This window comes from Trachypithecus francoisi, unplaced genomic scaffold, assembly GCF_009764315.1.
Source record: "Trachypithecus francoisi isolate TF-2019V2 unplaced genomic scaffold, Tfra_2.0 Contig01554, whole genome shotgun sequence".
In the NCBI taxonomy this organism is placed as follows: Eukaryota; Metazoa; Chordata; class Mammalia; order Primates; family Cercopithecidae; genus Trachypithecus; species Trachypithecus francoisi.
The window spans coordinates 1,037,374-1,065,274 of NW_022681439.1; the positions used below are offsets into that span (position 1 = coordinate 1,037,374).

At 46.6% G+C, this 27,901-nt stretch overlaps 1 protein-coding gene and 1 non-coding gene across 7 annotated transcripts in view; one reads left to right on the top strand and one right to left on the bottom strand.

Moving 5' to 3' along the window:
* Positions 1-25,261, bottom strand: part of MFHAS1 (malignant fibrous histiocytoma amplified sequence 1) — a 109,997-nt gene extending 84,736 nt beyond the window's left edge. For 5 of the 6 annotated variants that reach the window (XR_004428614.1, XR_004428616.1, XR_004428619.1 and 2 more), the window contains exon 1: positions 21,713-24,845. Coding sequence is in view for 2 of the 6 variants with exons in the window: in XM_033176772.1 (XP_033032663.1) it covers positions 21,713-24,704 (2,992 nt within the window). In the remaining 4 variants the exon portion in view is untranslated. Of the gene's footprint in view, positions 1-21,712 lie in introns of all 6 variants that reach the window. The other variant, XM_033176771.1, reaches the window with a different exon arrangement.
* Positions 25,262-27,465: 2,204 nt separating this feature from the next.
* Positions 27,466-27,568, top strand: LOC117063543. Its single transcript, XR_004428982.1, has one exon. It is a non-coding gene; the product is annotated as a U6 spliceosomal RNA (small nuclear RNA).
* Positions 27,569-27,901: the final 333 nt, after the last annotated feature.

The following is a 27,901-nucleotide window of genomic DNA, read 5'->3' on the forward strand; positions in this document are numbered from 1 at the left end:
GTAAACAGTACCTCTGATATCTCACTCAGATTCTAAAGAAATCTTTGCCAGGGGAGGAGAAAAAGGGAGAGGAAAAAGAAGACATTCTCTGCTGTGTTTCGTATTTCTTAATCCTCTCTAGTTTCATCTAGAGTCTAGAGAAAGTCAGTGAGAAAAAAAAAGATCATGGGCATGTTCCTAACCATTTATTTCAAATTTTTTTTTATTACTAGGTGGAAAAGTAGTTAAGAGCTCTGCAAAGCAGGTGCAGAGAGGAGGAGAAGGAAGGCAAAAAGAGAGCCGCTTTCGAGGTGCATGAACCAAGAAGAGTCGCTGCCTGCTCTGTACTATTACGCAGCTGTTAATGCCACAAGGCTGCTCCTCCCACCCTCCCCAAAGTTGATAATGAAAAATCAAAGTACAAACAGAAGCAATGCACAGAACAGGACAGCAAAACCCGATCATCCTGCACCAACCACATCTCTTTAATGCATTTGCTTTGACCTCTTCTTTGACAAGCACTACCACTGAAAATAGCTAGAACAAAAGCTGATTCGTTATGCACGGCCATAAAGAACTCCAGGGCAGGCCACATACATAATTCATGAAGGCAAGCACGCGGCAATCAGCATCATTTATCTTTGTAGTATTTTAAAACAGTGACAGGTTACTAGATATTTATGAACTATCTTATTTCTACGAGACCCTTCCAAATTTAAGAAATAAAGAACCTTATTCCTCTGCAAATGGCATTACTGACAAACCTAAGACTATAAATCTCCTGGAATTCACTTGGTATCTATCGTAAGAGGGTGGCTACAAGACCCTAATAAACCAATTAAGCTAGCAGCCAACCCACATCAGTCCTGCTGAAATTAATCTTACCAAATCACTTCTGCTTCCTGTTTTCTAAAACATGCCGCAGTCTTCTTCCCACTGTGGTTAAAATTTTGCCTGAAACATACACTCAAATCAGTCATGCTTTCTGTCTGATGGATGAGAAAACTGAAACCTGGGAAGGTTCAAGATCTCAGAGCTAGGAGGAGGCCCAGGACTCTGCCTTACTAACATCCGGGACTCAATTGCCTTCATCCCCAAGGACCTACCCGGGGGCCTCCATCGTTTATTATTGTCTGAATCACCTCTAAGTGGCCCCTCTGACTCCATTCTTACTCCATTGAAATCCATCTTCTTCCACACTGCTGCCCTGAGCATGCTGACAAAATGGAAATTTGACATTTCCCCATTTGACCCTTCAATATTTCCCTCTCACCCTCTGAAAAACACCAACAGGCTTTCATTTAGCTTAACATCGAGCTGCCAAAAGTTCCTTCTGGTGAAAAAGTGTTAGCTAGTGACTAGGTAGGCTACAAAGTAGTTACACAGGGTATGTATGTACAGTGGCTCAACCTGTAATCCCAGCACTCTGGGAGGACAAGGTGGGGCAGACCACTTAAGCACAGGAGTTCAAGACCAGCCTAGGCAACATAGTGAGACCCCGTCTCTACAAAAAAAACAAAAACAAAAAATTGGCCAGGCACGGTGGCGCACGCCTACAGTCGCAGCTAACTTGGGAGGCCAGGGTGGGAGGATAGCTTGAGCCCAGGAACTTGAGGCTGTGGTAAGCTGAAATCGCGCCACCTCACTCCAGCCTGAATGACAGAGCAAGACTCTGTCTCCTAGTAAAAAAAAAAAAAAAAACAAAACAGGTTTAAAAAGAAAACAAAAATATTTACAGATGTGCATCAATAAATGACTAGTTAGGCTCCCAGTAATTTGTACAGCCCATCGCACGTCAGAGGCCCTGGTGTTACAGAAAGTCCCTAAGCATCACCTCCGCTGGAGACCTGCCATCCGTCTACCCACCCCATCCACACACACCTGGATCAAGACGGATTCCATCCCACAGGCCCCTCCTAGCCCCGGGAAATCTTTTTCTTTTTCTCCTGGAATTTATTACACAGCCCTGCTAGTCTCTGCTTACTGTCCACATTGCTTCCTTGGACTGCACCTTCCCAGGATCAGGGCCTTGCTCCCCTCCCATGCTCTGCCCCATGGCTGGTCACTGCCAGTCCCCGGCAAATGTTTATAGTCCAGTACTGCAATGTTAAAAGCAAGCATGTGCATTTCACACAAGGAGTCCTTACTTTTTTTTTTTTTTTTGTGACAGGAGTGTCGCTCTGTTGCCCAGGCTGGAGTGCAATGGCGCAATCTCAGCTCATCACTGCAACCTCTGCCTCCCGCGGTTATTCTGTTTTTCATTCAAATAACTACCCATTTTTAATGGGTGACAAGCTATTACCTTCCTGAGAAGCAGCACAGGGTGACAGCAAAGACCACAGGTTCCTGAGGACAGCCTCGACTCTGCTACATGCTGTGTTACCCTGGCCACATGACTTTGCCCTCCTCTGTGTCCCCGCTCCTCATCTGTAAACCAGGATGATGGTAATCAGAGCTAATTTACTGAGCCCTTATTATATGGTAAAAACTACTTGCAGCTGGGCGTGGTGGCTCACACCTGTAATCCCAGCACTTTGGGAGGCCAAGGTGGATGGATCACTTGAGGTTACGAGTTTGAGACCACCCTCATCAACATGGTGAAACTCCGTTTCTACTAAAACTACAAAAATTAGCTGGGCGTGGTGGCACAAGCCTGTAATCCCAGCTACTCATGATGCTGAGGCACAAGAATCACTTGAACCAGGGAGGTGGAGGCTGTAGTGAGCCAAGATTACTCCACTGCACTCCAGCCTGGCGACAGAGTGATCACAAACAGACAAACACAAAACTACTTGGGGACCTGACCTCCATTCATTCCTTTCCCCCTCACAGCCTCTAAGCAGACTCTGACAGCCGCAGCAAATGCTTAGGAATTGTTAGAATTATTCCTTCCTACTTATAGAAGAAATTGAGGCCCAGGGAGGTCAAGGGGCTTCCCAGAGGTCCAGGCCCCCGACTTCCTAATCCACTGCCTTTAATTTCATCCAAGGCTCAGATGCATGGGCTCAGACGGATGAATGGCATTCAAGAAGTGTCTGGGAGAGGTTAACATACTGCTGATCAAAGATGCAAGGCCTCTTTCCCTAATGCTGGTTTAACATAAAGCAAGTAAGCTGCATGGCAATATTCATCTCCAGCTAGAGCTAAGGTGACACTTGTTCTGTCACCCTCCCTAGGAAACCATTATCAACTCCCTGAGATGAAAATCTGCCCCATTCCAGAAATGAGCTACATCAAAGGAGGGAGAAGGAGGGAAGGAAGAGGAGATAAGGCAAAAAGTTACTCACACTTTGAATAACACATGCCTGGATGGCAAGCATTATAAAATGATCTGTGTAACATAAGCTTCTGCGTCCTTGGGAGGCAAGAGAGCATGTGATTGTGCACTGATGTGAACAAAGCCACCGACGCACCACCAGATTCTTCAAAAGCAAATATTTGTCTATGACCAAAGAATCGGGATTCTTTTCTAACAAAGAACAATGTACACCATTCTAATTCCCGATTCTTCCTTCTGCTTTACAGTGGGTTATGATCTCGATGGAAATCCCCCCATGAATAAATGTGTCTGCAATCACAAATGGCCCTATAAATCAGAAGATTTATGAACTGTAAAAGGGGATGGCAGGAGGATTCCAACCTTGCAGCTTCCTTCATGTGGACCACCTGGGGCCAGATGCACCGCAGTTTATCAGTTCCTGGAAACAGTCATCTGGCTTTTCTTTTTAGCTAAGCAAGAAAATGTTATCAGTCCTGGTAATCAACAAGATGCAATCATCCCTGCTATTTGGGTAAGCTTTTAATGCTGCACCACATTACACAGAGGAGGCTCAGATGCATAGGCTCGCTTGCAAGAACAGTGTTCAAGAAGTGTCTGGAAGAGGTTAACACACAGCTGATAAGCTCTGTCTGGGTGCAGTGAAGCCTGGCCCAACAGCCCCTAAGGCAAATTCCTGAAGGGACCAAATAGAAAATGAGTGGATTTTCCCTATCCCAAGGGAAAAAATAAAAATAAAAAAGCGACGGGAACAATACAGTAACCAGGGAAAAGCACAGAGCATGCACATGTGTGTTTTTCTTGGGGAGGGGGAAATGCATACATTTCAGAGGCTTAACAAATACATTCAAAGGAACACCTGCTCCATCCCAGACAGGCAGCAGAACATGGCGCAAGAGTGAGACGGAGACAACCACACAGTGCCACTCACGAGCCATCTGGGGTGAGTGGTGGCAGGGAAGGGGACAGATGCACCCTACAGGGCTTTGCATCCCAGTTCTTATTACTGTACCTTCAGCACAAAACAGCCCAGCTCTAGGCAAGCCAGTGAGCCATTTTTGGTATCATAGCGTTCTTTTGGAAAATTCACATTTCTATTTTTAGTTCTTCCACTTGCAATTCATAAGCAACAGCCCTCCTGAATCAAAGGCACCTCAGCTATGCCACGAGTCAAAAGAATTCCAGCGAATATATTTTTTAATAGCATGTTCAGGGAAAATGTGACCAGCTCTGTTCGGCCATACTGTCTGCATTGACTTGGCAGTTAGCATGAGATGAAGGATTTTAAAGACCAAACACTTCAATGAGCCCTGTAAAAAAAAACTCCCAAGAACCTGACTGGGGACTTTGTTAGCTTCAAGTAAATATATATGCCGTTAAGTACGTTTTAAACACAGAAGCAACTATAACAGGATTTAATTGCTTACTGGTTTTTTTTTGTTTTTTTTTTACAGGTCAAACACATTTTAGTGTGCTGGGTTAGACCCACTCTCTTCATCACATGTTGGGCAGATTTTTGTTTAGAAAACAGATGGGACAGAAAGGCAGATGCAATGTTTTGAGTCAGTGAGATACAGTTCACTCTTAATTATTCTTCACTGATTTCTTACATGGACAGAACATCATTCTTGCTGCCACTGTTTTGTTTTGATCAGAGGTATGTTTATCTGTAAACATGTACAATTTGTAATTATTGCTATGTCTAAACACTGCATCACGTGTCATGGCTGAATTAAGCTGTGAAACGCATAATTATGCTGAAGACAATGGTGTTCTAATATGCATCACCAAAGTCAATTTTAAAAAAGTACCTTGTTTCAAATCACAAAGTGAAGCCTTCATAACCCTCGAGGCTTTTTTAAGGTCCCACCACTTTGATTTAGGGATTTGTCTTTTTCTAATTGCATCTCAAGAGTGTTCCAAGCATAGAGAGGGATTATTAACCCTGAAGGAAATAAAACTGAGTATTTCTTAAACCTCTGGAAGGTGGAGAACATACTTAGCTTAAGAATCTGGAAAGGGTCAAAGGTCTGTCAGTATAGGTGTGACTAAACAGTACATCCATTGGTAGAATACTATGCTATATTGGTAGAATATACTATAACATTCTAACACACACACACACACACACACACACACACACACACATATAATCTTCTATAACAGGGTTATAACTGTTCATATGGAGGCATCTCAAAAATATATTTTGAAGTGATCGAATGCGAGGTGCAGAACAATGAGTACAGCATGATCTCGTTCCTGTTAAAATATATGCAAATACATGCTTTATTTTCCCTGGAAGAAATCAGCAAGAAACATTTTACAGAGGGGACAGTTTGGGGAGGGGTTATCAAAAAGGGGCCTTTGCTAATGAATCTACCATCCAGATATGGATAGCACTTTATTTTCTTTATTTCTTTGTTCCTTATTTAGTTAAAGTCGTAAGGGTGAAGAATCACTATGTGATTCCTGCTGTCACCTTTGTATTTAGAAAACTGTTATAAGGTTTTTTTTTTTTTAAGCTCTAGAAGAAATCACAGTGGAAGCTATTACTATACCGAATGAAATTTAAAACTTCAAAACATCAAAGGTTTTTAATGCAGAAAGGGAAACAAGCTAGAAAAAAAAATGCCTTTAAGTATGACAGACAAAAGGTTACTATCTTTCATATATGAAAAGTTAATATAAACAGATAAAACACTGTGATTGAAAAAAAAAAAAAAAAACCAGCCAGATGATGCCAAAAGATCTTATCAGAGGATTCAGAAAAGAAGCAACACAATTAGGCCACATTTATACAAGAAAATGTTCACATCCACCAGTGAAAGTCTTTAGTCACCAGTGACATATTGTTTTCCATTAAATGTTAGTGCATTTTATAGATGATACCCAATGCTGAGGAGGTACAGTGACAAAAATCTTGCATCTGACGTACCCACCCTCAGGGGAAGCAACATAAACGTGTATTGAGATTTAATGACATTCTTTATCTTTGACTCAATGACTCTTCTTCAGGGATTACTGCCCAAATAAAAAAGAGTTTTTATAAAGAAATACAGTCATCAGAGAATCACTCACAAAAAAAACTGGGAACAAGAGCACAAATGATTGGATAAACAAAAAGAACACAAGGTTAAAAAAACAAAGGTGAAAAATCACCTTGATGTACTATTATGCAAACATTTTTAATTACTGTATAAATACTAATCACAGGAAATTATATTCATGTTAGCCTAAGTTTAAAAATTGATATTGGAATTATTTATACAATTATAACTACATATTTTAAAAACCTAAGCTTAAGGAGGAAACAAAGCTAAAAGACACAGAGTAAAATGTGTAGTGATTACTTTAGACACCCACCATAAGAAACCTTTTTTTTCTTCTACCCTCCAAATTTTTTATTTTTTTTTGAGTCAGTCTTGCTCTGTCACCCAGGCTGGAGTACAGTGGCATGATCTCAGCTCACTGCAACCTCTGCCTCCTGGGTTCAAGTGATTCTCCTGCCTCAGCCTACTGAGTAGTTGGGATTCCAGGTGCACGCCAACACGCTCAGCTAATTTTTGCATTTTTTTAGTAGAGACAGGATTTCACCATGTGAGGCTGGTCTCGAACTCCTGACCTCATGATCCACCCACCTCGGCCTCCCAAAGTGCTGGGGGATTACAGGTGTGAGCCACCATGCCCAGCCTGTAAGTTTTTATAAAGAGGAAAAAGTATTTTTGAAAGAGTATAAGGTGTTCATATGAACAGAGATCATACTGTATTCCACCTCTTCTATGAAGAAAATAGTTTTTATCCACAAACTTATCACTCTTCTAAATGTATGTTTAGATTCTTGTACCTTCTGGAATGGTGGAAACAGCAGCAAACTTCTATTGAGCTCTTGCCAGGTGTCAAGCATTGTTCTAAGCATTTAACACATATAACTCAATCCTCAGGACCAACACAAACTATTATGATGCCTAAAGTCACACAACTAAGAAGCAGTGGCACAAGGTAGAGCCCAGCAGTCTACCGCAAGAGCTCTTGCAAGTAACCACCATATTATAATGCTTCAATTAGAAAACACCACCAAATCCCAACTGTTTCAAGTCAAACTATAAAGCAAATAGAAACAAAATATAAACTAACACTTAAAAATATCTTGTCCTTCCCTAGGATTTGGTTAAATGTAACTGATGAAGCTTGATAAGTTGGCAGGCAAGGGAAGACAAACTCAAATGACAATAAGATGCAAGAAACCACTGTCGGCCGGGTGTGGTGGCGCATGCCTGTAATCCCAGCACTTTGAGAGGCTGAGGCAGGCGGATTGCCTGAGGTCAGGAGTTCGAGAGCAGCGTGGCCAACATGGTGAAACCCCATTTCTATTAAAAATACAAAAATTAGCCGGGCATAGTGGTGCATGCCTGTAGTCCCAGCTACTTGGGAGGCTGAGGTAGGAAAATCGCTTGAACCTGGGACGTGGAGGTTTCAGTGAACCAAGATTCAGACACTGCACTCTAGCCTGCATGACAGAGTGAGATTCAGTCAAAAAAAAAGAAAAAAGAAAAAAAAAAAGAAAAAGAAAAAAAAAGAAACCACTGTTACAGCATGGTAAGTAGTGTCCAACAAATGAAGTGCATAAGACATGGTGGTCCAGGGCTGGGCATAGTGGCAAACACCTGTAATCCCCACACTTTGAGAGGCCAAGGTGAGTGGATTGCTGGAGCCCAGGAGTTCGAGACCAGCCCAGGCAACGTGGCAAAATCCTGTCTCTACAAAAAATACAAAAACTAACTGGGCATGGTGGCATGTGCCTGTAGTCCCAACTACTGGGGAGGCTGAGGTGGGAGGATCACCAGAACCCAGAAGGTCAAGGCTGCAGTGAGCTGTGATTGTGCCACTGCACACTCCAGCCTGGGTGACAAGGTAAGACCCAGGCTCAAAAAACAAAAACAAAAAAACTATGGTGTTCCATTAATGCAAATTTAATAAAAATGGCATTTTCAGTCAGTGAGTAGTGTCGCACACAGAAAAGCATAAAATACATATAGTGAAACTTAAACAGCCCACAATAAAATGGTTATTGTGTCAGATCCGAATTTGCCTTCACTGCAGGGTCTATTAGGGTAAGATTTAGAGCAAGGAAAATCGATGTTCTGGGATACATTCCTAGGGATTATAGAGGCACGCGGCTCTCTGGCTAACATTAGAATGAATAACCAACGCTCCTCCTCTCCCTCTACTCTGACATAGTGCAAGTGACCAGTAGCACGCTTAGACATGGCTCTGCAGAGCAGGTGTTCTGTCAGCTTAACAATAACTTGATTATTAGTCTGAGCAAATCATGTGAAACGACCCTTCCGTTTTCCCAGCCATAAATCTCTTCCAGGGTCTCAAGAGAGCCCAGCCCGATGCCAAAGGGACAGGCTAGAACAATGCTTCCAAAACTCTAGTTGATGGGCCAGTAGGTCACTGGCAAGTGTCTACCAGTCCATGAATGTCATTTAAACAAAGAAACCTCTCCCTTATTATAATCTCTAAATGCAAAACACATCTGCGCACACATGCCCACCCCTAGGCCCGCTGAAGTCTTTGTCTGCTCCCTGCCTTTTAAATGGCATTCTAACTTGAAATGCTACACCTCCCTTCTTCAGGTGGTTAACTGGAAATCATCCTCTGACACTCAACTGCAGTGTGGCCTTTCCAGGAACCTTTTTCTGAGACCCCTGATGGAGCTCTCCCCACCTTACCTTTACCTGACCATGACCTCCGCTGAGCTATGCACGGGCAGCTCCCATGCAGTACCAGACCCTGTCTGCCCAGAACTTAGAATATGAAGTGAGAGGAGGTGAGCTGGTGTATTCTGGAAATCAATGGCAACCTGAGACCAACACGACGGTGGGTCAGAGCAGAGGTTCGGGGCTGATACCCCAGAGTTCTCTAACTCGGGGGGAATTCACTTAATTTCTAAATGTCAACTTCTCCTTCTAAAAACAAAGACAGTACTAATACCTACTTCCCAGGGTGCTGTGGGGATTAAATGAGATCACCATGAGGAGGCACTTAGCACCCTCTGCGACATGAGAAAATGTCAACACTGTCACCTCTTCTATTATTCTCCAAAAACAGGGAGACTGATACGATGATTAAAACAATAACCTTTATGACATGAAAAACAAGAATCATATGAAAACAATAATAAAGTTGGTGAGTCAAACAACAGCACCCGGGGAAATATTTTTCTGATTTTATATTTCCCTTTCCATTACCTTTTTAAAAATTCCTTCTTTAAAAAGAAAGGAAAACAGGAGGGAAGGAAGGACAGAAAGAGTGAGGAGTAAGAGAGGAAGGCTTATTCTATAGGCCTAAAATTCACTACTACTATAACCTAGTACTAATACAATGTTAATAGCATAGACTTCATTTTAGGAATAAGGAGGATCTAAGAAAATTAAACTCTTTAATTTCCTCAACATTTAATATGCTAATAGTAGAAAAGTGCTTCATCAAAGCATCTCTCAGCAAAGAAATCCAGCAGTCATATATTTTTATTATGATGGTATGCACTTTAATGGATGCTATCTTTAGAGTCAGCGTTCATATAATCTCTGGTGTTTGGAAATGACTGATTATTTGAATCCTTCCCCAAATGGGAGCAAGTCTATAAATGACAAAAAAGGTAAGGACTACTGCCAGGCAAGGTGATTCGTGCCTGTAATTCCAGCACTTTGGGAGGCCAAGACAGGAGGATCACTTGAGGTCAGGAGTTTGAGACCAGCCTGGCCAACATGGTGAAACCCCGTCTCTATTAAAAATACAAAAAAAGTTAGCCGGGAATGGTGGCACGCGCTTATAGTCCCAGCTACTTGGGAGGCTGAGGCAGGAGAATCACTTGAACCAAGGAGGCAGAAGTTGCAGTGAGCCAAGATCGCACCACTGCACTCCAGCCTGGGCAACAGAGCAAGACTCCCGTCTCAAAAAAAAAAAAACTGCAAGGACTCCTGAAGAAGAGGCATTTCTTTTCCTCGGAAAGGCTGATCAGTTTGGGAAGTTTTTAGAAAGCCTGATGTACACTGAATTTTCTTTTTCCAGCATCCTTACAAGTTCTGCCTGAGATTTCTCGCAAACAAATAATCCAAACTGAAAGTCAACTCAAAAGAATGACTTGAGCATTACTTTCCACCTACTCATACACATGAGGGAAATTCAAAGCCGTAGCCTGCTTTGCTCAGTGGGATCACATTTTTTTTCTGGAAAAATCAAAAGCCACGTTTCCCCCCAAAATAATTTTCAAATATGCAAATGATTTTCTCCATATGAGGTCAGATTCCATATTTACAAGAATCAACGACATTAACCAAAATCCCAACACAGTTCCCCATGCCCTAGATCATGTATTTTATGTATTAGTTTGTACTGAACTAGAACTCCTAGTTCAGTACAAACTTCTGTATAGAACAGGTATTCAACAGTGATTGATGACACTTATCCGTCTAATTCGGTAATCATCTAAATTTGTATTACTACCGCCATCACCACGCGCTGCCACCCTACCTTCAATTGGGTCTTGCCAGTCATTCCAGGAGCTAAACTTAAAATTTATGTTTAAAAAAAGCTCTAGGCAGAAGACAGGAATTACACAACATTTATTTGTACTTCTCTTCTATGTGTTCTTTACAGAGCCCATGTATATCAGCCCCTCATTAAATCACATAAACCCCAGAACAGACTAGGAGGCCTGGATGCCCTCCTTTCTGTCCTCTCATGCACACTAAGGATCCCCACAACCAAGTCAAAGATCTCCAATCAACACTGCATCTTCAGGCCTACCCCCAAAACCCCTACTCTTCTTAAGTCATACGTTGGAAAGAAAGTTGCTACAAAGCCTGGCAAAAGAATTCCCAGTCAATTGGCCCCAGGAAGAATGCCACCAACATCTGCCCCACCCCTCCAAAGGTGCTTGGCTGACATGTGGCAGGTGCACAACACTGGGAATGTACTAAATTACATGGAATAAAGTTCACTTTAAAATGACTTTTTCATATTATGTGACTTTCACTCAATAGGAGGAGGAGGAGGAAGATGAGGAAGAAGAGCAGCATCAGTCATCAGGACTTGACTCATTAAAGCCACATCACCCAAAAAGCAGAATGGCACACGCAAAACAGAAACCTCCAGACAGCAGTCTTCATATGACTCCAGTTTCCCCGCCTCCTCACCCTTCTCCCAAGTGTGTTTGCTCAGATTTGCAAAAGTGAAGGAAACCATTGCAATAGGCTGGGTGCCGGGGACTGCCGGTCTAGGGCAGGACATCCCTTCCTTTTTTTCCCCAGATGGAGTCTTGCTTTGTCGCCCAGGTTGGAGCATAGTGGCACGATCTCAGCTCACTGAAACCTCCGCTTCCTGTGTTCAAGTCATTCTCCTGCCTCAGCCTCTCGAGTAGCTGGGATTACAGGCACACGCCACCACACCTGGCTAATTTTTGTATTTTTAGTAGAGATGACGATCCGTCACATTGGCCAGGTTGTTCTCGAACTCCTGACCTCAAGTGATCCACCCTCCTCGGCCTCCCAAAATGCTAGGATTATAGGTGTAAGCCACCACGCCCAACCCATCCCTTCCTAAAATGGGTGAAACAGGCTCCAAACTCACAATGTCCCTGCAAGCCCACCACCAGTAACCCAGTGCCTCTGTCTTCCTCTGCCCACAGTCTTCCCCTGCTGCAACATGAACTTTTTAGACTCTTTGCTTCTATAAACGTAGAGCAAAAGAAAACAACTTGTTGGTGATAGCTTTTCATTACGTTTACTCTTTTAATAAACAAAGCCCCAGTATTTTCAGCTAAGGGATTGAGGAAGGAAAAATGTTTTGAAACATTTAGTGCCAAAAACAAAAATAACTCAGAATGTTTCCTTCTTGCTCTCCACGAATAAGTCGGCCCTGCTGGCAGTGGAATCTGGGAATTGTTACCCATGCTGCCACCCTCATATAGAGTACACAGGCGATCACCTCTGCATTACGCCAGTCACTCTTCTATGGCCTTCCAGGAACTCACACCAGCAGGTGTGACCTGTCCACACTTCTGGGAACCACTGAAAGCATCTTCCTTCCTGCACCTATTCCACCTCCACCACCAGACCTCACGCTCCTCACCATCTGTATGCTTCCCATATAGAGGCTAATGTCAAGGGAGGGTTGGGGCTCGGTTAGGAGTAGTTGGGGACGCGCGCAGTGGCTCACACCTGTAATCCTAGCACTTTGGGAGGCTGAGGCAGGCGGATCACCTGCAGTCAGGAGTTTGAGACCAGCCTGGTCAGCATGGTGAAGCCCTGTCTCTACTAAAAATACAAAAATTAGTCAGGCCTAGTGACAGTTGCCTGTAATTCCAGCTACTCGAGAGGCTGAGACAGGAGAATCACTTGAACTTAGGCAGGATAATTGAGCCACTGCACTCCGACCTGGTGACAGAGTGAGGTTCCGTCTCAAAATAAAAGAAAGAAAGCAGCAGCCAGGGAACCATCAGCTTTGGGAGGTTGGAGTGTTCACTGCCTCAAGGTCAGGTGGTAGAAGGCATTCCATGGCCAGCTCCTACATTAAATGCACAATTGCATCCTGCTGCTAAGTGCCCCTTGCCCACTCTTCCCCCATTTCTGTAAGAATTAATGGATAGATATGGAGGACAGGAATGTGTACACCAGAAAAACCATATGGGAAAATGACACTGGTTTCCTTTAAAATGCATGCTTTAAGATAAAGAACATCATAGGCCAGGCATGGTGGCTCACGCCTGTAATTTCAGCACTTTGGGAGGCCAAGGCGGGCAGGCCACCTGAAGTCAGGAGTTTGAGACCAGCCTTGCTAACACAGAGAAACCCCCGTCTCTACTTAAAAAACATATAAAAATTACCTGGGGATAGTGATGCGTGCCTGTAATCACAGCTACTCGGGAGGCTGGGGCAGGAGAATCACCTGAACGTGGGAGGTGGAGGTTACAGTGAGCTCAGATAGTGGCACTGCACTCCAGCCTGGGCGACAGAGCAAGACTCAGTCTCAAAACAAACAAAAACAAACAAAACCATCAACAACTGAAAAAGCATTTGCCAGGCATCAGTTAAGAATCAGCCATGCCTGGTGGCACCTGTAGTCCCAGCTACTCGGGAGGCTGAGGCAGGAGAATCGCTTGAACCTGGGAGGTGGAGGTTGCAGTGAGCTGAGATGGCGCCATCGCACCCCAGCCTGGGAGACAGAGTGAGACTGTCTCAAAAAAAATAAATAAAATAAAATAAACACGAGAGTTTCCTGAGTTCTTTCAAAACAACCAACCGGCTCTGAGCCCCTTCTACCTGCTCAGCCCTGTGCCAGGCACTGCACAGAGTCCTGGATCATCACACGAAACGTGAGAACGCAGAGAGGACAGTATGTACCCGTGCAGTGATGCTGCCACTCCTAACATATGAGAGGGTCTTTAGAGTTCAACGACACATCATCACAGGTGTTCTGTGGTTGTCTGAGATGCACGTCAGTCACTCTGGGTTCTACACACTGCACAGACTTCAAAAGCCAAGCCGGGGAGGGACAAGCTTCGTTCATGCTAGAGCAGCCTTGGAGAAGGCAGGCCAAACAGGGGTTCCTAATCTCTCCCTGCTGAAGTGAAGGCTGCCAGCCCCGAGAACAAGGTAAACCTGACAATCATCCCCCAGCAACTAATGTTGCAATCAGAAAAGCTGAACCAGGCTGGGTGCAGTGGCTCATGCCCGTAATCCCAGCACTTTGGGAGGCCGAGGAGGGAGGATCATCTGAGGTAAGGAGTTTGAGACCTGGCCAACATGGTGAAACCCTGTGTCTACTAAAAATACAGAAGTTAGCCAGGCATGGTGGTACACACCTGTAGTCCCAGCTACTCAGGAGGCTGGGGCAGGAGGATCACTTGAACCCAGGAGGTGGAGGTTGCAGTGAGCCGTGACTGTGCCACTGCACTCCAGCCTGGGCGACAGAGCAAGACTCCATCTGAAAACAAAAACAAAAGGAAAAGAAAAGCTGAACCAGAGAGGCCTGGGACCTGACTGGGTCTGCCCCAAGCTGACCCTACCTGATGTGCTTTCCACAGAGACTGGAAACACAAAGCAGATCTCCATCCCCCGCTGGGGATGGACTGGGACGCCAAGCCTGTCAGGGACAAGACAGGGCAGTACTAGGCCTGCACCTGCCCGCTGGCTTTCAAAACAAAACAAAGCAAAACAAAATCAAAAGGCATTCTGATGCCCTAATGGATGGATGGTCAGGTGTCCTTAATTAAAAAGAGCTCCCATGGGCCGGGGGCGGTGGCTCACGCCCGCAATCCCAACACTCTGGGAGGCCAAGGCGGGTGGATCACGTGAGGTCAGGAATTCAACACTAGCCTGGTCAACATGGTGAAATCTCATTTCTACTAAAAATACAAAAATTAGCTGGGTGTAGTGGTACATGCCTGTAATCCCAGCTACTCAGGAGGCTGAGGCAGGAGAATCACTTGAACCCAGGAGGTAGAGGTTACAGTGAGCCTAGACAGCACCACTATACTCCAGCCTGGGCAACAGAGCAAGACTCAGTCTCAAACAAAAAAAAGGTGGGGGAGGGGCTCCCATGGATAGAACCAAGTTAATGGGTAGATGAGAAGACAACCAGAAACGTCCAATTCCAGCTTTCCCCACTCATTCCAATCCTACATTACAGAGCTAAAGCCCCTCACCTAAAGCCCCTCACCTCTTCACAGACAAGGGGGAATAACTTCAGAGTATGACATAAAATATCTATTAAATTAAAAATGCTGGCCGGGCGCGGTGGCTCAAGCCTGTAATCCCAGCACTTTGGGAGGCCGAGACGGGCGGATCACGAGGTCAGGAGATCGAGACCATCCTGGCTAACACGGTGAAACCCCGTCTCTACTAAAAAAATACAAAAAATTAGCCGGGCGAGATGGCGGGCGCCTGTAGTCCCAGCTACTCGGGAGGCTGAGGCGAGAGAATGGCGTAAACCCGGGAGGCGGAGCTTGCAGTGAGCTGAGATCCGGCCACTGCACTCCAGCCTGGGCGACAGAGCGAGACTCCGTCTCAAAAAAAAAAAAAAAAAAAAAAAAATGCTGGTTGGGTATGGTGGCTCACATCTCTAATCCCAATACTCTGGGAGGCTGAGAAGGGAGGACCACTTGAGGCCAGGAGATCAAGAGCAGCTTGGGCAACATAGCAAGGCCCTATCCTATTTCACAAAAAAAAAAAAAAAAAATTTAAAGAAAAAGTACTTTAGGAAATTCTAAACCACTTGTGCGGGGATGGACTTGAGAACCTATTCCAGGGTTTAAAGAAAAGGCACCCAACACTTAAAATAATTCAAATACTCCAAAGGCCTTTCTAGCCTTCTAGAATTCTATTCTGCACGGTATTTGTTTATCCTAGTATCTGATTAAGGTTTTGATTTTTACATAAAACAAAGTCTCAGGGAGTTCAGAGGTCTGGTCATAAAAAGAAAAGCCAAGAAGCATCAATATTAATAAAGCTTAACGAAAGAGATATTGAATAACCTTTGTGAAATTAAAAACAATGACTAATTCAATCCAAACAACTAGGTCATGCTTGAATTCCAGTAATTCTAAAACTTAGATATAATAAGGCAAGAATTTCGCTCTGCTTCAGTGGTCAAAATGAAGGACCCATTCAAGGGTAAGACCAGTCATAGAGGCACAATGGGAATGCTGGAGGAACACTGTGAGGGGGAGGGAGTTGGGAAGCGAAACAAAGCCAGATAATCATTACAGTACTACCTGGGACTTTCACTGAGTGTGTAAATAACAAAGAAAAAGAGATCGTTCTCAAGCCGGACATGGTGGCTCATGCCTATAATCCCAGCACTTTGGGAGGCTGAGGCAGGTAGACTTTGAGACCAGCCTGAGCAATACAATGAAACCCCGTCTCTACAAAAAAAAAAAAAAAAAAAAAAAAAAAAACAAAAAATTAGCCAGGCATTGTAGGGTGTTTCTGGAGTCCCAGCTACTCAGGAGACTGAGGTAGGAGGATCATCACCTGAGCCCAAGAGGTCGAGGCTGCAGTAAGCCATTATTGCCCTAGCGCACTCCAACCTCGGTGACAGAGTGAGACCCTGTCTCAAAAAAAAAAAAAAGATATTTCTCACAAAAGACCAAACTATCATTCAGCAAACATCTGAGAGGTTCTGAAGAGGCTATAAAGTCTGGGGTGTGTCTCTGGCTCAGAAGAAGCAAGTGAACAACCTAATCAAAGCGATATCATGACCCACCCAAACACCAACAAAACAAGTCAAATATGCTGAGTGTTGTCAGAGAGGTACACTCCGTCTGCAAGAAACTGAAGGACAGAACACATCTGGCAGGAGATATAGAAAGGCATCAAGTTACTGAGTAAATGAAAGACAGTAAAGCTAAAGAAAGCCACAAAACTAATTCTATCTACTGATTTGGGCTGCTTCCTCATTATTTTTTTAAAATGACCTTAAATAATTTGGAGAGTAGGATATTTAGTGAAAATCTGCAGTCAATGCAAGTTCGACTCACTAAGACACACTCTTCCAATTCAACACCACACAGTATTCACTCATCTGCTTAAAAGGAATATCAAAGCACTCGAATCTTGCTGCAGGCCTATGTTCTAACCACCACATCCTAATATATCATCGCTCAACTTCAACGGTATCAACTTTTCCAGTTTAGAGGTCATATTGGTAGAACAGAATAAAAGCATAAGCAAATACCCCACAAGAAGAAACTTGCTCTAAGACAAGTACACAGGACCAAGTAATGAGAAGGAAAACAGCAAAAGGAAGGGAATCCTGGCTACCAGCTACAGGCAGCAAGTCTGCAAAAACGAAAGGGTACCTGCAGGAAGCAGGTAAAGACTTTCTTTTTGGAGACAGGGTCTTGCTCTGTCGCCCAGGCTGGAGCGCAGTGGCACAGTCTCAGCTCTCTGCAACCTCTGCCTCCCAAGTTCAAGGGATTCTCATGCCTCATTCTTCCCAGTAGCCACCACGCCCAGCTAATTTTTTTGTATTTTTTGTAGAGATGGGGTTTCACCAGGTTGATCAGGCTAGGATGCTGGCCAGGATGGAGAAAGCAAGTCAAGGTTTTCATGGTGACATTTAGGCTTCATCACAGGCCATCTCTGAGTTTCCAAAAGAATCTCCTGTCACTCAACCCATTTGTCTTAAGTAAGATGTCTTAAAAAGATAATCACGTTGTCAGATTACCTATTTAAAATAAGACAAATAGGTCATCTCTCTGAAAATGTGATTTATTTTTACAAAAAACTTTGAAACTAGTGATTGCTGGCTATGCATTTTCCAATCATTTCTTTTTTTTTTTTTTTTTAAGAGATAGGGTCAGAGTGCAAAGCTCACTGCAGCCTCAAACTCCCATGCTCAAGTGATTGTCCCACTTCAACCTCCGGACTAGCTGGGACCACAAGTGTGCACGCTCAGCTGATTTTTATTTTTTATTTTTTGTAGAGACGGAGTCTGGCTACATTGCCCAGGCTGGTCTCGAACCCCTGGAGTCAAGTGATCCTCCTGCCTCAGCCTCCCAAAGCAAAGGGATTATAGCCGTGAGTCACCGCACACGGTCCATTACTTTTCTTGTATAAACCAAAATAAGAAAAGAGACATTTATCATTATACTTCCTATGGTCAACTACCGTAGGGCAGCTCAGACCAGAAAATCCAACAGGACAAGGCCAAAATAGGCTTTTCACATAAAAATATTTTAAAAGATATTAGTGCAAATTTACTTTTTTCTGTATAAAATCAAGGGAGACAGTAATTTACTATTTACTCTTATTTTAACATCCCAAGAAAATTCAAAGTCCATCCCAGCACTTTGGGAGGCCGAGACGGGCGGATCACGAGGTCAGGAGATCGAGACCATCCTGGCTAACATGGTGAAACCCCGTCTCTACTAAAAATACAAAAAACTAGCCGGGCGAGGTGGCGGGCGCCTGTAGTCCCAGCTACTCTGGAGGCTGAGGCAGGAGAATGGCGTGAACCCGGGAGGCGGAGCTTGCAGTGAGCCGAGATTGCGCCACTGCACTCCAGTCTGGGCGACAGAGCGAGACTCTGCCTCAAAAAAAAAAAAAAAAAAAAAAAAAAAAAAAAAAAAAAAAGAAAATTCAAAGTCCAGCTTTTTCAGCATTGCATATAAAATTGTTATAGTTTATAGGGCAACTTGACACTTTTATAAAACATAAAAGTAACCAATTTTTAATGTCCCCAAAAGCAAAATGACTTCTTAAAAAGACAAAGGTGGCCAAGCGTAGTGGCTCACGCCTGTAATCCAAGCACTTTGGAAGACTGAGGTGGGTGGATCACCTGAGGTCAGGAGTTCAAGACCAGCTGGGCAACCCGGCGAAATCCCCGTCTCTACTAAAAATACAAAAATTAGCTGGGTGTGGTGGCGCATGCCTCTAATCCTAGCTACCTGGGAGGCTGAGGCAGGAGAATCGCTTGAATCCCAAGAGGTGGAGGTTGCAGTGAGCCAAGATCACGCCACTGCACTGCAGCCTGGGCAAGAAAGCAAGACTCTATCTCAAAAAACAAACAAAAAAACACGAAAAGACAAAGGCTACCAATAGATTCAAAGGGTTTCTGCTGAATTAATATATATTTTAATAATCTAGGTATTCAATGAATCTATTTTTAATGTATGCTCTACTTAAACACTCAACATAATTCTGTTCCTACATCTAGCTTTTATTTCTAACTCATTATTTTAACTCTCACCAAGTCTTTTGCAACTGTAACAATTACTAACAAATGATGGCAATCACAGAAAAAAACAGAAGAGGAAAATGTTTTTTGCATCTTCTTAATGTAATGAAAAATGTACTATAACCACCTGTTCTACTATTCTATGCCCTTTGCTACTTTTGAAAAACAACACAATTCAAAAAAAATCAGACTATAAATAAAACAAAAATATTTACCGATACTTATATGTATATATTTTATAATTGTGTTCTAAAAACAACTGATGATTTATTCCTATTCAATATGTAATTTTACACTTTTTCAATCATTTGTTTTCCACGTTGAAAACAAATCTCTTCCTTATAGCCTGGATTGCCAAACCAGGTGTGCCTCATTTGAAAGGCAAATAGACAAAACAACAAGACAAGGGGATTGTTTCTGCATCTCAGTACAAGCTTGTCTGTGGAATTTATGACTCGTAAAAATCAAACATAAAGAGCTGAGGTTAGAAAACAAAAAACAAAAACCTCCAGTCTCATTCCTTACTCCTCAAAGTTCTTAGAAGATCTTCACTTGCTCAATACCCTATGTCTCTCCTTTTGTTGTTAATAACATTCGTTTTAATTACTTTGGTTTAAGAATGGCGTCAGGTAGCTCCTTCAGTAAACTACCCTGTGAATGTGTAACTCCCAGTCCCTTTATTCAATTTGGTATCACAATAAAGAAGTATCTTGCTTCCATGAATAACACACATTGACAAATATAAAACCAACTAAGAGTCTACCAAGTCATGGAGTGTGACAAGATTCCAGATAAACATACAGAATGGACAGCTCAGTTGACTGGTAACTGAATACAGTGGCTTTTTTCATGCTGAAGAATTAAATTCCACCTAGATCTAGGGCAACGGAAAGATGTCACCTTCGGAAATATTGGTATTCAATTCCTTCCTGATACTATTACCAGCTGCATTCTCGTTGTCCCCCTCTGACCAGGACAAAGATCAGAGTGGGAGCAGTCTTGCATTTCGTCACCCCTCTGACCAGGACAAAGATCAGAGTGGGAGCAGTCTTCCATTTCGTCACCCCTCCGTGTCCCCTGGGGGTGAGGACCCAGGTGAGAAATGTGTAAGGATGCTATTGTTCTATCTGCTTTGTGCTTAGGACACTTGGAATGTTGTTAACCAAGCCCGCTCCACAAAAAACGAAACACAGCAACAACAACAACAACAACAACAGTTGTGTAAAGAACTACAACAGATGAGGAAATGGACATGCTCCCAGCTAAAAACTACTTTGATACCAATTAACCGGGCTCAAAAAAAAAAAAAAAAAAAAAAAAATCCCATACAAGTAAAAGGCAAAACTTCTGGAGACAGTAAAAAGATCTGTGGTTGCCAGGGTCGAGGGGAATGCATTGGCAGAGGACAGAGGATTTTTAAGGCAGTAAAACTACTCTGTACGATACTACAATGGAGGATACAGGTCATTGGACATCTGTCCAAACCCACAGAATGCCCGACACAAAGAGTAAACCCGGTGTCAACTATGAACTGTGGCTGATACTGAGGTGTCACTGCAGGTTTATCAACTGAAACAAATGGACCGCTCTGGCGGGAGATGCTGATGTTGGTGAAGCCACACGTGTGGGGAAGGGGATATATGGGAAATCTCTGCACCTTCTGTTCAGTTTTGCTATAAACTTAAAACTGCTCTAAGGGAAAAAAAAAAAAAAAAAAAAAAACTTCAAAAACAATACCAGACAACTAGTCCTGGAATTCTTCCACTTGCTTATGACGGTTTAAAAAAGAAAACAAAAAAAAGCCTACTGGAAAACACTGCCCAGAAAACTCTCAGCTTTCTGTCCCTTCCATCTCAATTATTAAGCACCCAGAAAGCTTCATTTGCTTAACACTTACCAAAAAAACAAACCTTAAGATGTCTATAAAGCTCGAAACTGCCAGGAAATTCCCGAGGAAACGCCCCTCAAAGATTTCAGTCATCTATCTTCCATGCCCCAGTGGGCGGAGGCGAGCAGCAGCCCCAGGATTTAGTCATGCGTTACAGTCTGAAATTTTTGTCTTTAGTCATCCATCGTTCACTCCAATTACAAAAGATCTTCTCTGGAATTTCTTAAGAAAAGTGAGCAGCGATTTTTACTTTCTAATTACACACTCTGAATGTAAGCAGAGTGCTTAAATGCTTGAGGCAATGGATACCCCATTTTCCATGATGTGATTTCTATGCATTGCAAGCCTGGATCGAACATCTCACGGACCGCACAAATACACACACCCAGGTACCTACAAACATTTAAGTTTTTTTAAAAATTGTGACACTGGATACTTGAAACTCAAACTCATCTATCCGTTTGAGATGTGTGTAATCAACACTTCAGCTAAGGCTCAGTAAGAAGCTAACATCAGACACTGCCCAGCATCTGTTTAATCACCTGAAATTTCCTTCTACCAAATGTGGGCTACATCGACAAGAGGGGAAAGGAGATGGCAAATGTTGCGGCTGAAACCCATTTGGGAAGTCCAAGTCTGTTAGGAGAGGATGACACTTGTGCCTGCATTTCGTAATGCTCAGGTACTTACTGCCTTTTGCTCGTCTCCAGATCTCCCTGTTTTCCTTACGCAGCTTTCCTGGAGAACCCGTGAAGTTAAATAAACATTCTGCCAAATGAGAACTAAGTATCTCCAAGAACCCCGCCCCTCTCTCTGCTTACCTGGAAAAGCATGTGGGTTGGGCGATCCTCTCTTAAGGCACTTAGAACAGAGAATGTGCACGGTGTAGTGCAGTCCAGGCCATTCCTGAAGTAGGACATTCAGTTCCTCCACTAAGGGGGTTATGGCTTGCCATGCGGTCCATATATTTGGTAGTGATGCATGGCTAGCAATGGACAGGGTGTCTGGCTGCAGGACTCCCTTGGCAGGTCTGTAACTCACCACCACAGGAACTTTCCCTCTGTAGGCAAAGATCTGAAATTTACCATCCGACCTGTGCACCACGTGACTGTTGATCTGGACACTGTACCGTGCAAACAACCCCCGTGGAAAGGTAAAAGGAAAGCTATATTCAATCTGCAACTGCTCGGCCACAAAAGACTGCCCAGCTAGGTTGGTCCCATTAATCCAGGCTTCTGCATGGGGCACCTCGTTCTGCACATAGCATGGGAACTTGTACCAAGCTGTGGACCCATTCAAAGGCTTTCCCTTGGGTTTATTGAGGCAGTAACAGAGTCCCATCTTTTCCAGCAGCTCCAGCAACAGCTGCAAGTCCTGCTGGGCCTGGACATGAGGCTTAAGCAGCAACCGAATCACATGAGCTGGCAAGAGCCCATGCAACAGAAAGCCCTCCACATATTGATGGAGCTGGGTGGCCCGGAGCATTTCCTGGCTCGGGGTAGGCAGCGCCACAGGCGGGGAGCTCTCCCCCTCCGCCTTGCCCTCTCCACTGGTCCCTAGGAGCAGCTTACGCAGCAGCAAGGAGGGATCCCTCTGGAAGAAGACATTGAGGATGTCGATGAGGCGGGTGAGGTTGTGGAAGACGTGCTCCTTGAGGGCCGGACTGTCCTCAAAGTAAAGTAGCTTGCCGCTCTCATGCAGGTAGGAGAGGGCACTCTGCAGTCGGTCCTCGGTCAGACCCGCCTGCAGGCCCAGGCGCGCCGAGTCCCACCAGCTTAGCCACAGTCTCTGGGCCTGAGGTGGCTGGAAATGCAGTTCCTCCAGCACCTGCCAGGATCGAGGCAGTACTCTGTGTAAGTTGGGGAAGATTTCTCGATGCTCAGCAACTGACAGCAACTTGTCCCGAAGGCGTTGTAAGTGGCGTGGGTCCCTGCAGCTTACAGGCAACACCGGGGAGAGGATCTGCAGCCGGTGGTTGAGCAGGTATTGAAAATGGGCCTTGCGCCGGCGAAGGTTCTTGTCCGAAACGCCGTAGTAGGCTGCGTGGGGGCTGGCAGAGCGTAGCTCGAAGTCCCGGGCCAGTGCCTCATCCACCACCTGGGCCAAGCGGCTCAGCCCCTCCGCGTCGTGCTTCTCCTGCAGGGCGATCTGGCGGTGAATGTCCAGACACTTCTCCTCCAGCTCGCGCTCCCCGCACAGGTCCGCGTGGGTGCCCACGATGCACACCACCGCGTGGGGCACTCTCGCCCCGACCCGATGCAAGAAGGAGCCCACGGTGGTGGGAAAGCGGCGAGGCTCATAGGTGGCCAAGTTGACCACCAGCACGTATAGGGCGCCTGGGGACAGGAAGAAGGGCTGGATCACCTCGTAACTTTCATCCCCAGCTAAGTCATACACGATGAACCGCAGTCCCCGGGAGGCATCGGCCGTCCAGCTGGTCACTTCGATGCCCTTGCTCACAGGGGGAGGTGATGGTGGGTAGCACTTCTCCTTGTCCCCTCCTCCTGGACATCCCTCCACTCTCTCCTCAGTGAGGCAGTGGCGCAGCAAAGTCTTTCCTGCAGCCTTATGTCCCATCAGGAGCAGCTTGAGCCGGGGCTGCACTGCCGGCTGGGAATGAGCCAGTTCCTTCTGGTAGGCTGCGATGTAGGGGATCCCCTTCATGCAGACCTCGTAGGGTGGCTGGATCAGTGGGTTGTCCTTGATCTTCCACAAGCCCACCCGGGAGAGCTGGCCAAAGTTGTCGGGCAGCACCGCGATCTGGTTCCCCTGCAGCACGAGCTCCTCCAGGCCGGTCAGCTCCACGATGGAGTCCGGCAGGTAGCGGATGCGGTTATTATCCAGCCACAGGGTGAGAAGCCGGCCCAGGCCCGAGATAAGGGATGGCACCGAGGTGAGCTGGTTGCGACTAAGATAGAGCTCCTCCAGACCAGCCAGGGGCAGCAGTGCGGCAGGGAACTCCTCCAAGAGGTTGGAAGAGAGGTTGAGCATTTTGAGCCGCTGTAGGCGGCTGAACTGGGCGGGCAGAGCCTGCAGTCCGTTGTTGTCTAGCATGAGGCTCTCCAAACTGGCCAGCTCGCAGAAGCCGGCGGGCAGCGTGCCAAGCTCAGCCCCGCTCAGCCAGAGAATCTTGAGGGCACACAGGGCACTGATATCCTCAGGCAGGCCTCGCAGTCGGTTGCTGGACACGTCCAGCTCCTCCAGGGCCGCCAGCTGCAGCAGCTGTCGGGGGAAGGCAGTGAGCTGGTTGTGATCCACGTCCAGGGTGCGCAGGCGGGAGAGGCAGGAGAGGGAGTCGGGCAGGTGCGTCAGCCGGTTAAAGCTGACGTCCAGCTCCTCCAGGTGGGCGAGGGCGCCCAGCTGGGCGGGCAGGGCGGGCAGCTGGTTGTGGCTGAGGTTGAGCTTCCGCAGCTCCCTCAGAGCACTCACCACCTCCGCGCCCAGCGCGGTCAGCCGGTTGTGGCTCACGTCCAGCTCGGTGAGGTGGTGGCCGAGCTCGGCCACCGCCGGGGGCAGCCGGGCGAAACGGTTCCTGCGCAGCACCAGGACGCGCAGGCTGCCCAGCGCCGACCCCAGCCCCTCGGGTACCTCCTCCAGACCGTTGTTCCCCAGGTTCAGCGCCTCAATGTCTCCGAGGTTGGCCGGCAGCACGAGCTGGGGGGAGGCGGGGGACTCGAGCGCGTCGGCCCCGGGGCAGGCCCCGGCGGCGCTGAGCGTGAGCTGGCGCAGGTTGCTCCGCAGCTTCCTGGCACGCAGGGCGGCGTCCCGCCACAGCCTCGCCGTCTTCAGGTTGCCACTGTCCATCCCAGCCATGGCGGGGCCCCGGGCCGACAGCCTCACGCGGTCGCGGGAGCCCGCAGCTACATGCCGCGCCGCGCCCCGGGCCCTCCCGCTCTTGGCGGCCAGCGGCCGCGGGTCCTAGCGCAGCCAGTGGCCGAGCGCCCGCGGCTGGGGGGCGGCGGCGGCGGCGGCTACGCGAGCGGCTCTGGGGGGCGCCGAGCGCGTGCAGGGCAGCTCGCATTCTCCCTGCGGCCGGGCCATGGGCGCGCCGGGCAGCAGGGCCGCCGCCCGCGCGCCGCGGAGGATGCCTGCTCCTCCTCCCTCTCCGCCTGCCGCGCGGCGCCTCGGGGTGCCCGGCTCCGGCCCCGCTACCCTCGCAGCCGCGGCCCCGCGGCCGGCAGCGGCGTCGCCTCCTCGAGCTCCTGGGGGAGGGCGGCGCTCGGCCCGGCGGCAGGCATGCTGCGGGCGCAGGGCCGGGGCGCAGCCGCGGGGAGGGGGCGGCGGCGCCTCCTTGTCTCCGTTTCCCCGGGCTCGGGCGGGAGCGCGGGCGCCGCGTCCCCGGCGCTGGGAGGGCGCGATTGGGAAGCGGCAGCGCCGCCCGCCTGAGCGGCCCCCACGTGACCGGCGGAGACGCCGCGTTTTCCCGGCACCGCCCCGGGGGCGGGAGCTGCGGAGGGCGCCGGGTGCGGGGACGGGGGCGCGGGGCGGGGGACGGGAGCGCGGGGCGGGGGACGGGAGCGCGCCCCGGACCGCGCTGTGGGGGGTGGTCGTCCCCGCAACGGCTGTGGAGCTTCCGGGTTCTCCTAGTGGTTTCGCCCGCGCCTGGCTCTTTGTTGGCCCCCAGTGTCTAAGAATTTCTTTTTCTTGTTCTCTAATGCGTCGGATTTGCCGGCTTCCCTTACTCATCCTTTACCTGCTCACCTGCCACTCGGCCTGCATCCATGCCGTAGTGGAACTGGCAGAACTCGGGAGCCCTGGGTATCATCATAGGAGCTTAAGACAAGAGTGTGGTTAAACAAAAGCAGAATAGGCAACCATTCATTCATTTGGTAACTATTTCCTGAGGCCCTATTTCGTGTTGAACATGAGACAGGAGTAATGCAGGGTGGTCAGAGGAGTAAAAAAAATTCCAGGCAGCAGTTTCATTTGACTCGAGTCTATGGGCTGATAAGACCCTGAAAACCAGAGTGTGTACCAGGCAGGCTAAGACTGGCTGGACGCAACGTGGTCCTGGATTTGACTTAGGTTTCTCCTAAGACTTCATTATATGCTCTGTAACATCCTAAATCACACCAGTGCCATGACAGTTACGGAGACACCCATATTTGAAGTAAAAATGGGTGGCACCACAGTCCCGAAAAATCTCCACCCTTTTCCAGGAATTTTCATGAGTATTTCACCCCTTGGTTAAATAGAAACCCATAGAGGTAGCAGCCCCAAGCCCCGTTTGCGTGACCCTCTCTTGAGTATACCCACAATCCTTTTTCCTGAGTGTGTACTTTTCCCTTTGCAATAAATCTCCATATTGTCACTATTTTCTGAGTTGTCTTTGAACTCATTCTCTGGATAGTGTCAAGAGCCTGGACATTGGCTGACGTCAGGGTCACACTGGCGTTCGAGGATCTCCCTCAGCCCACCCGTATCAAACCTACTAAAACACAGGTTTTAACCCCCCTGAGGAAGGCTTTTGAGCAGGTGGCCCGCCAGCCTAAAGGAGGGTTGTTAAGATGGCGGGGACACAAGGTGTTTTCTCTGGGGTATCCCATTTATCTTCACAACAACCCTGTGAAACAAATACTATGTCCCCAGTAATGCAGTACATGTTGCTCTGTGGATTCAAGAAAACAGCTATTTCAGGAAACACTCACAGTCCAAAGCTATAATGCTTACTTTTCTTGCTGTTAGGAAATGTTTCTTTGAGCTCACATCTATGCTAAGTCAATAATTTCTCCCGAACTTATGAAAGCCTGGAAACCCACCAGTACTCCAAATGTCACCCCCATCATTCCCTTCAGGTTGGTTGGTAAGGAAGCAAGTAGTTTTCAGGGACCGAAAACTGCATTTAATTGATTAAAGGCACCACTTGACCCACTGCAGCTCTACCCGACATGCGCTGTGGCTGTCCTTTGGGTACCCATATTTGGTGCAGTAACGTGAGAAGTTTGTGTTTCCAAAGAGAGCACCTGAACATCTGAGGCTGGAAATCCACCCCAGTGATGGTTATCAGGCTGCAGGCACTACATGCTGTAACTGGAGGATGTTCCCCAGTTCTGGGTCCCAAGGCTCTGACACCACAGGTGAAATGTGAGTAAGTGAACAGCAGAGCTGATCTGTGTTCACTCTGAAGGACTTCCCGAGAGTTCAAATGGCTCAGGGTAGCCCTACCCACACATTCCCTCCCAGAGACAGTCAGAAATTTACAAGAAATATTCTGTTTTATCTAGGCTGACCTTTTTTTTCCTCCACAGAGGAGGAAATGGGCTCAAAGTGACTTCTCAATCAGCCAGCAAGGTAGAGGCAGGACTGCTAACTCCCCATGTGGAAGGTATTCCCCTGTGATTATCACCTCTACTCACACTGTTCTTGAGCCAGACCCCAAATTCTCCATCCTGCAGCTCCTTCTAACACAAATTTGAACTCAGCCTGGGTAAGGAGACGAGTAGGCATCACATCGCTATCCTACACCACCTTACATGATTATATCTCAGTAACTGCTAACTCTTCCTCTTTAGAAGCCATCAGAAAATTATACTTCCTTCTGCAGAAGCTGGAATCAATTGAAAAAATGAAAATTGTGCTTGCTTCAGCCGCACATATACTAAAATTGGAATAATATAGAAAGGATTAAGCATGGCCCCTGTGCAAAGATGACATGCAATTCATGGTGTTCATTTTTTAAATAATATTTTTATTTAAAAAATTATTTTAAAAAAGAAAAATGGCCAGACATGGTGGCTCATGCCTGTAATCTCAGCACTTTGGGAGGCTGAGGTGGTGGATCACTTGAGGTTGGGAGCTCGAGACCAGCCTGGCCAACATGTGAAAACCCTGTCTCTACTAAAAATACAAAAATTAACCAGGCGTGGTGGTGTGCACCTGTAGCTCCCCCAGCTACTCAGGAGGCTGAGGCACGAGAGTTGCTTGAAACCAGAAGGCGGAGGTTGCAGTGAGCCAAGATCACACCACTGCACTTCAGCCTGGGTGACAGAGTGAAACTTTGTCTCTAAAGA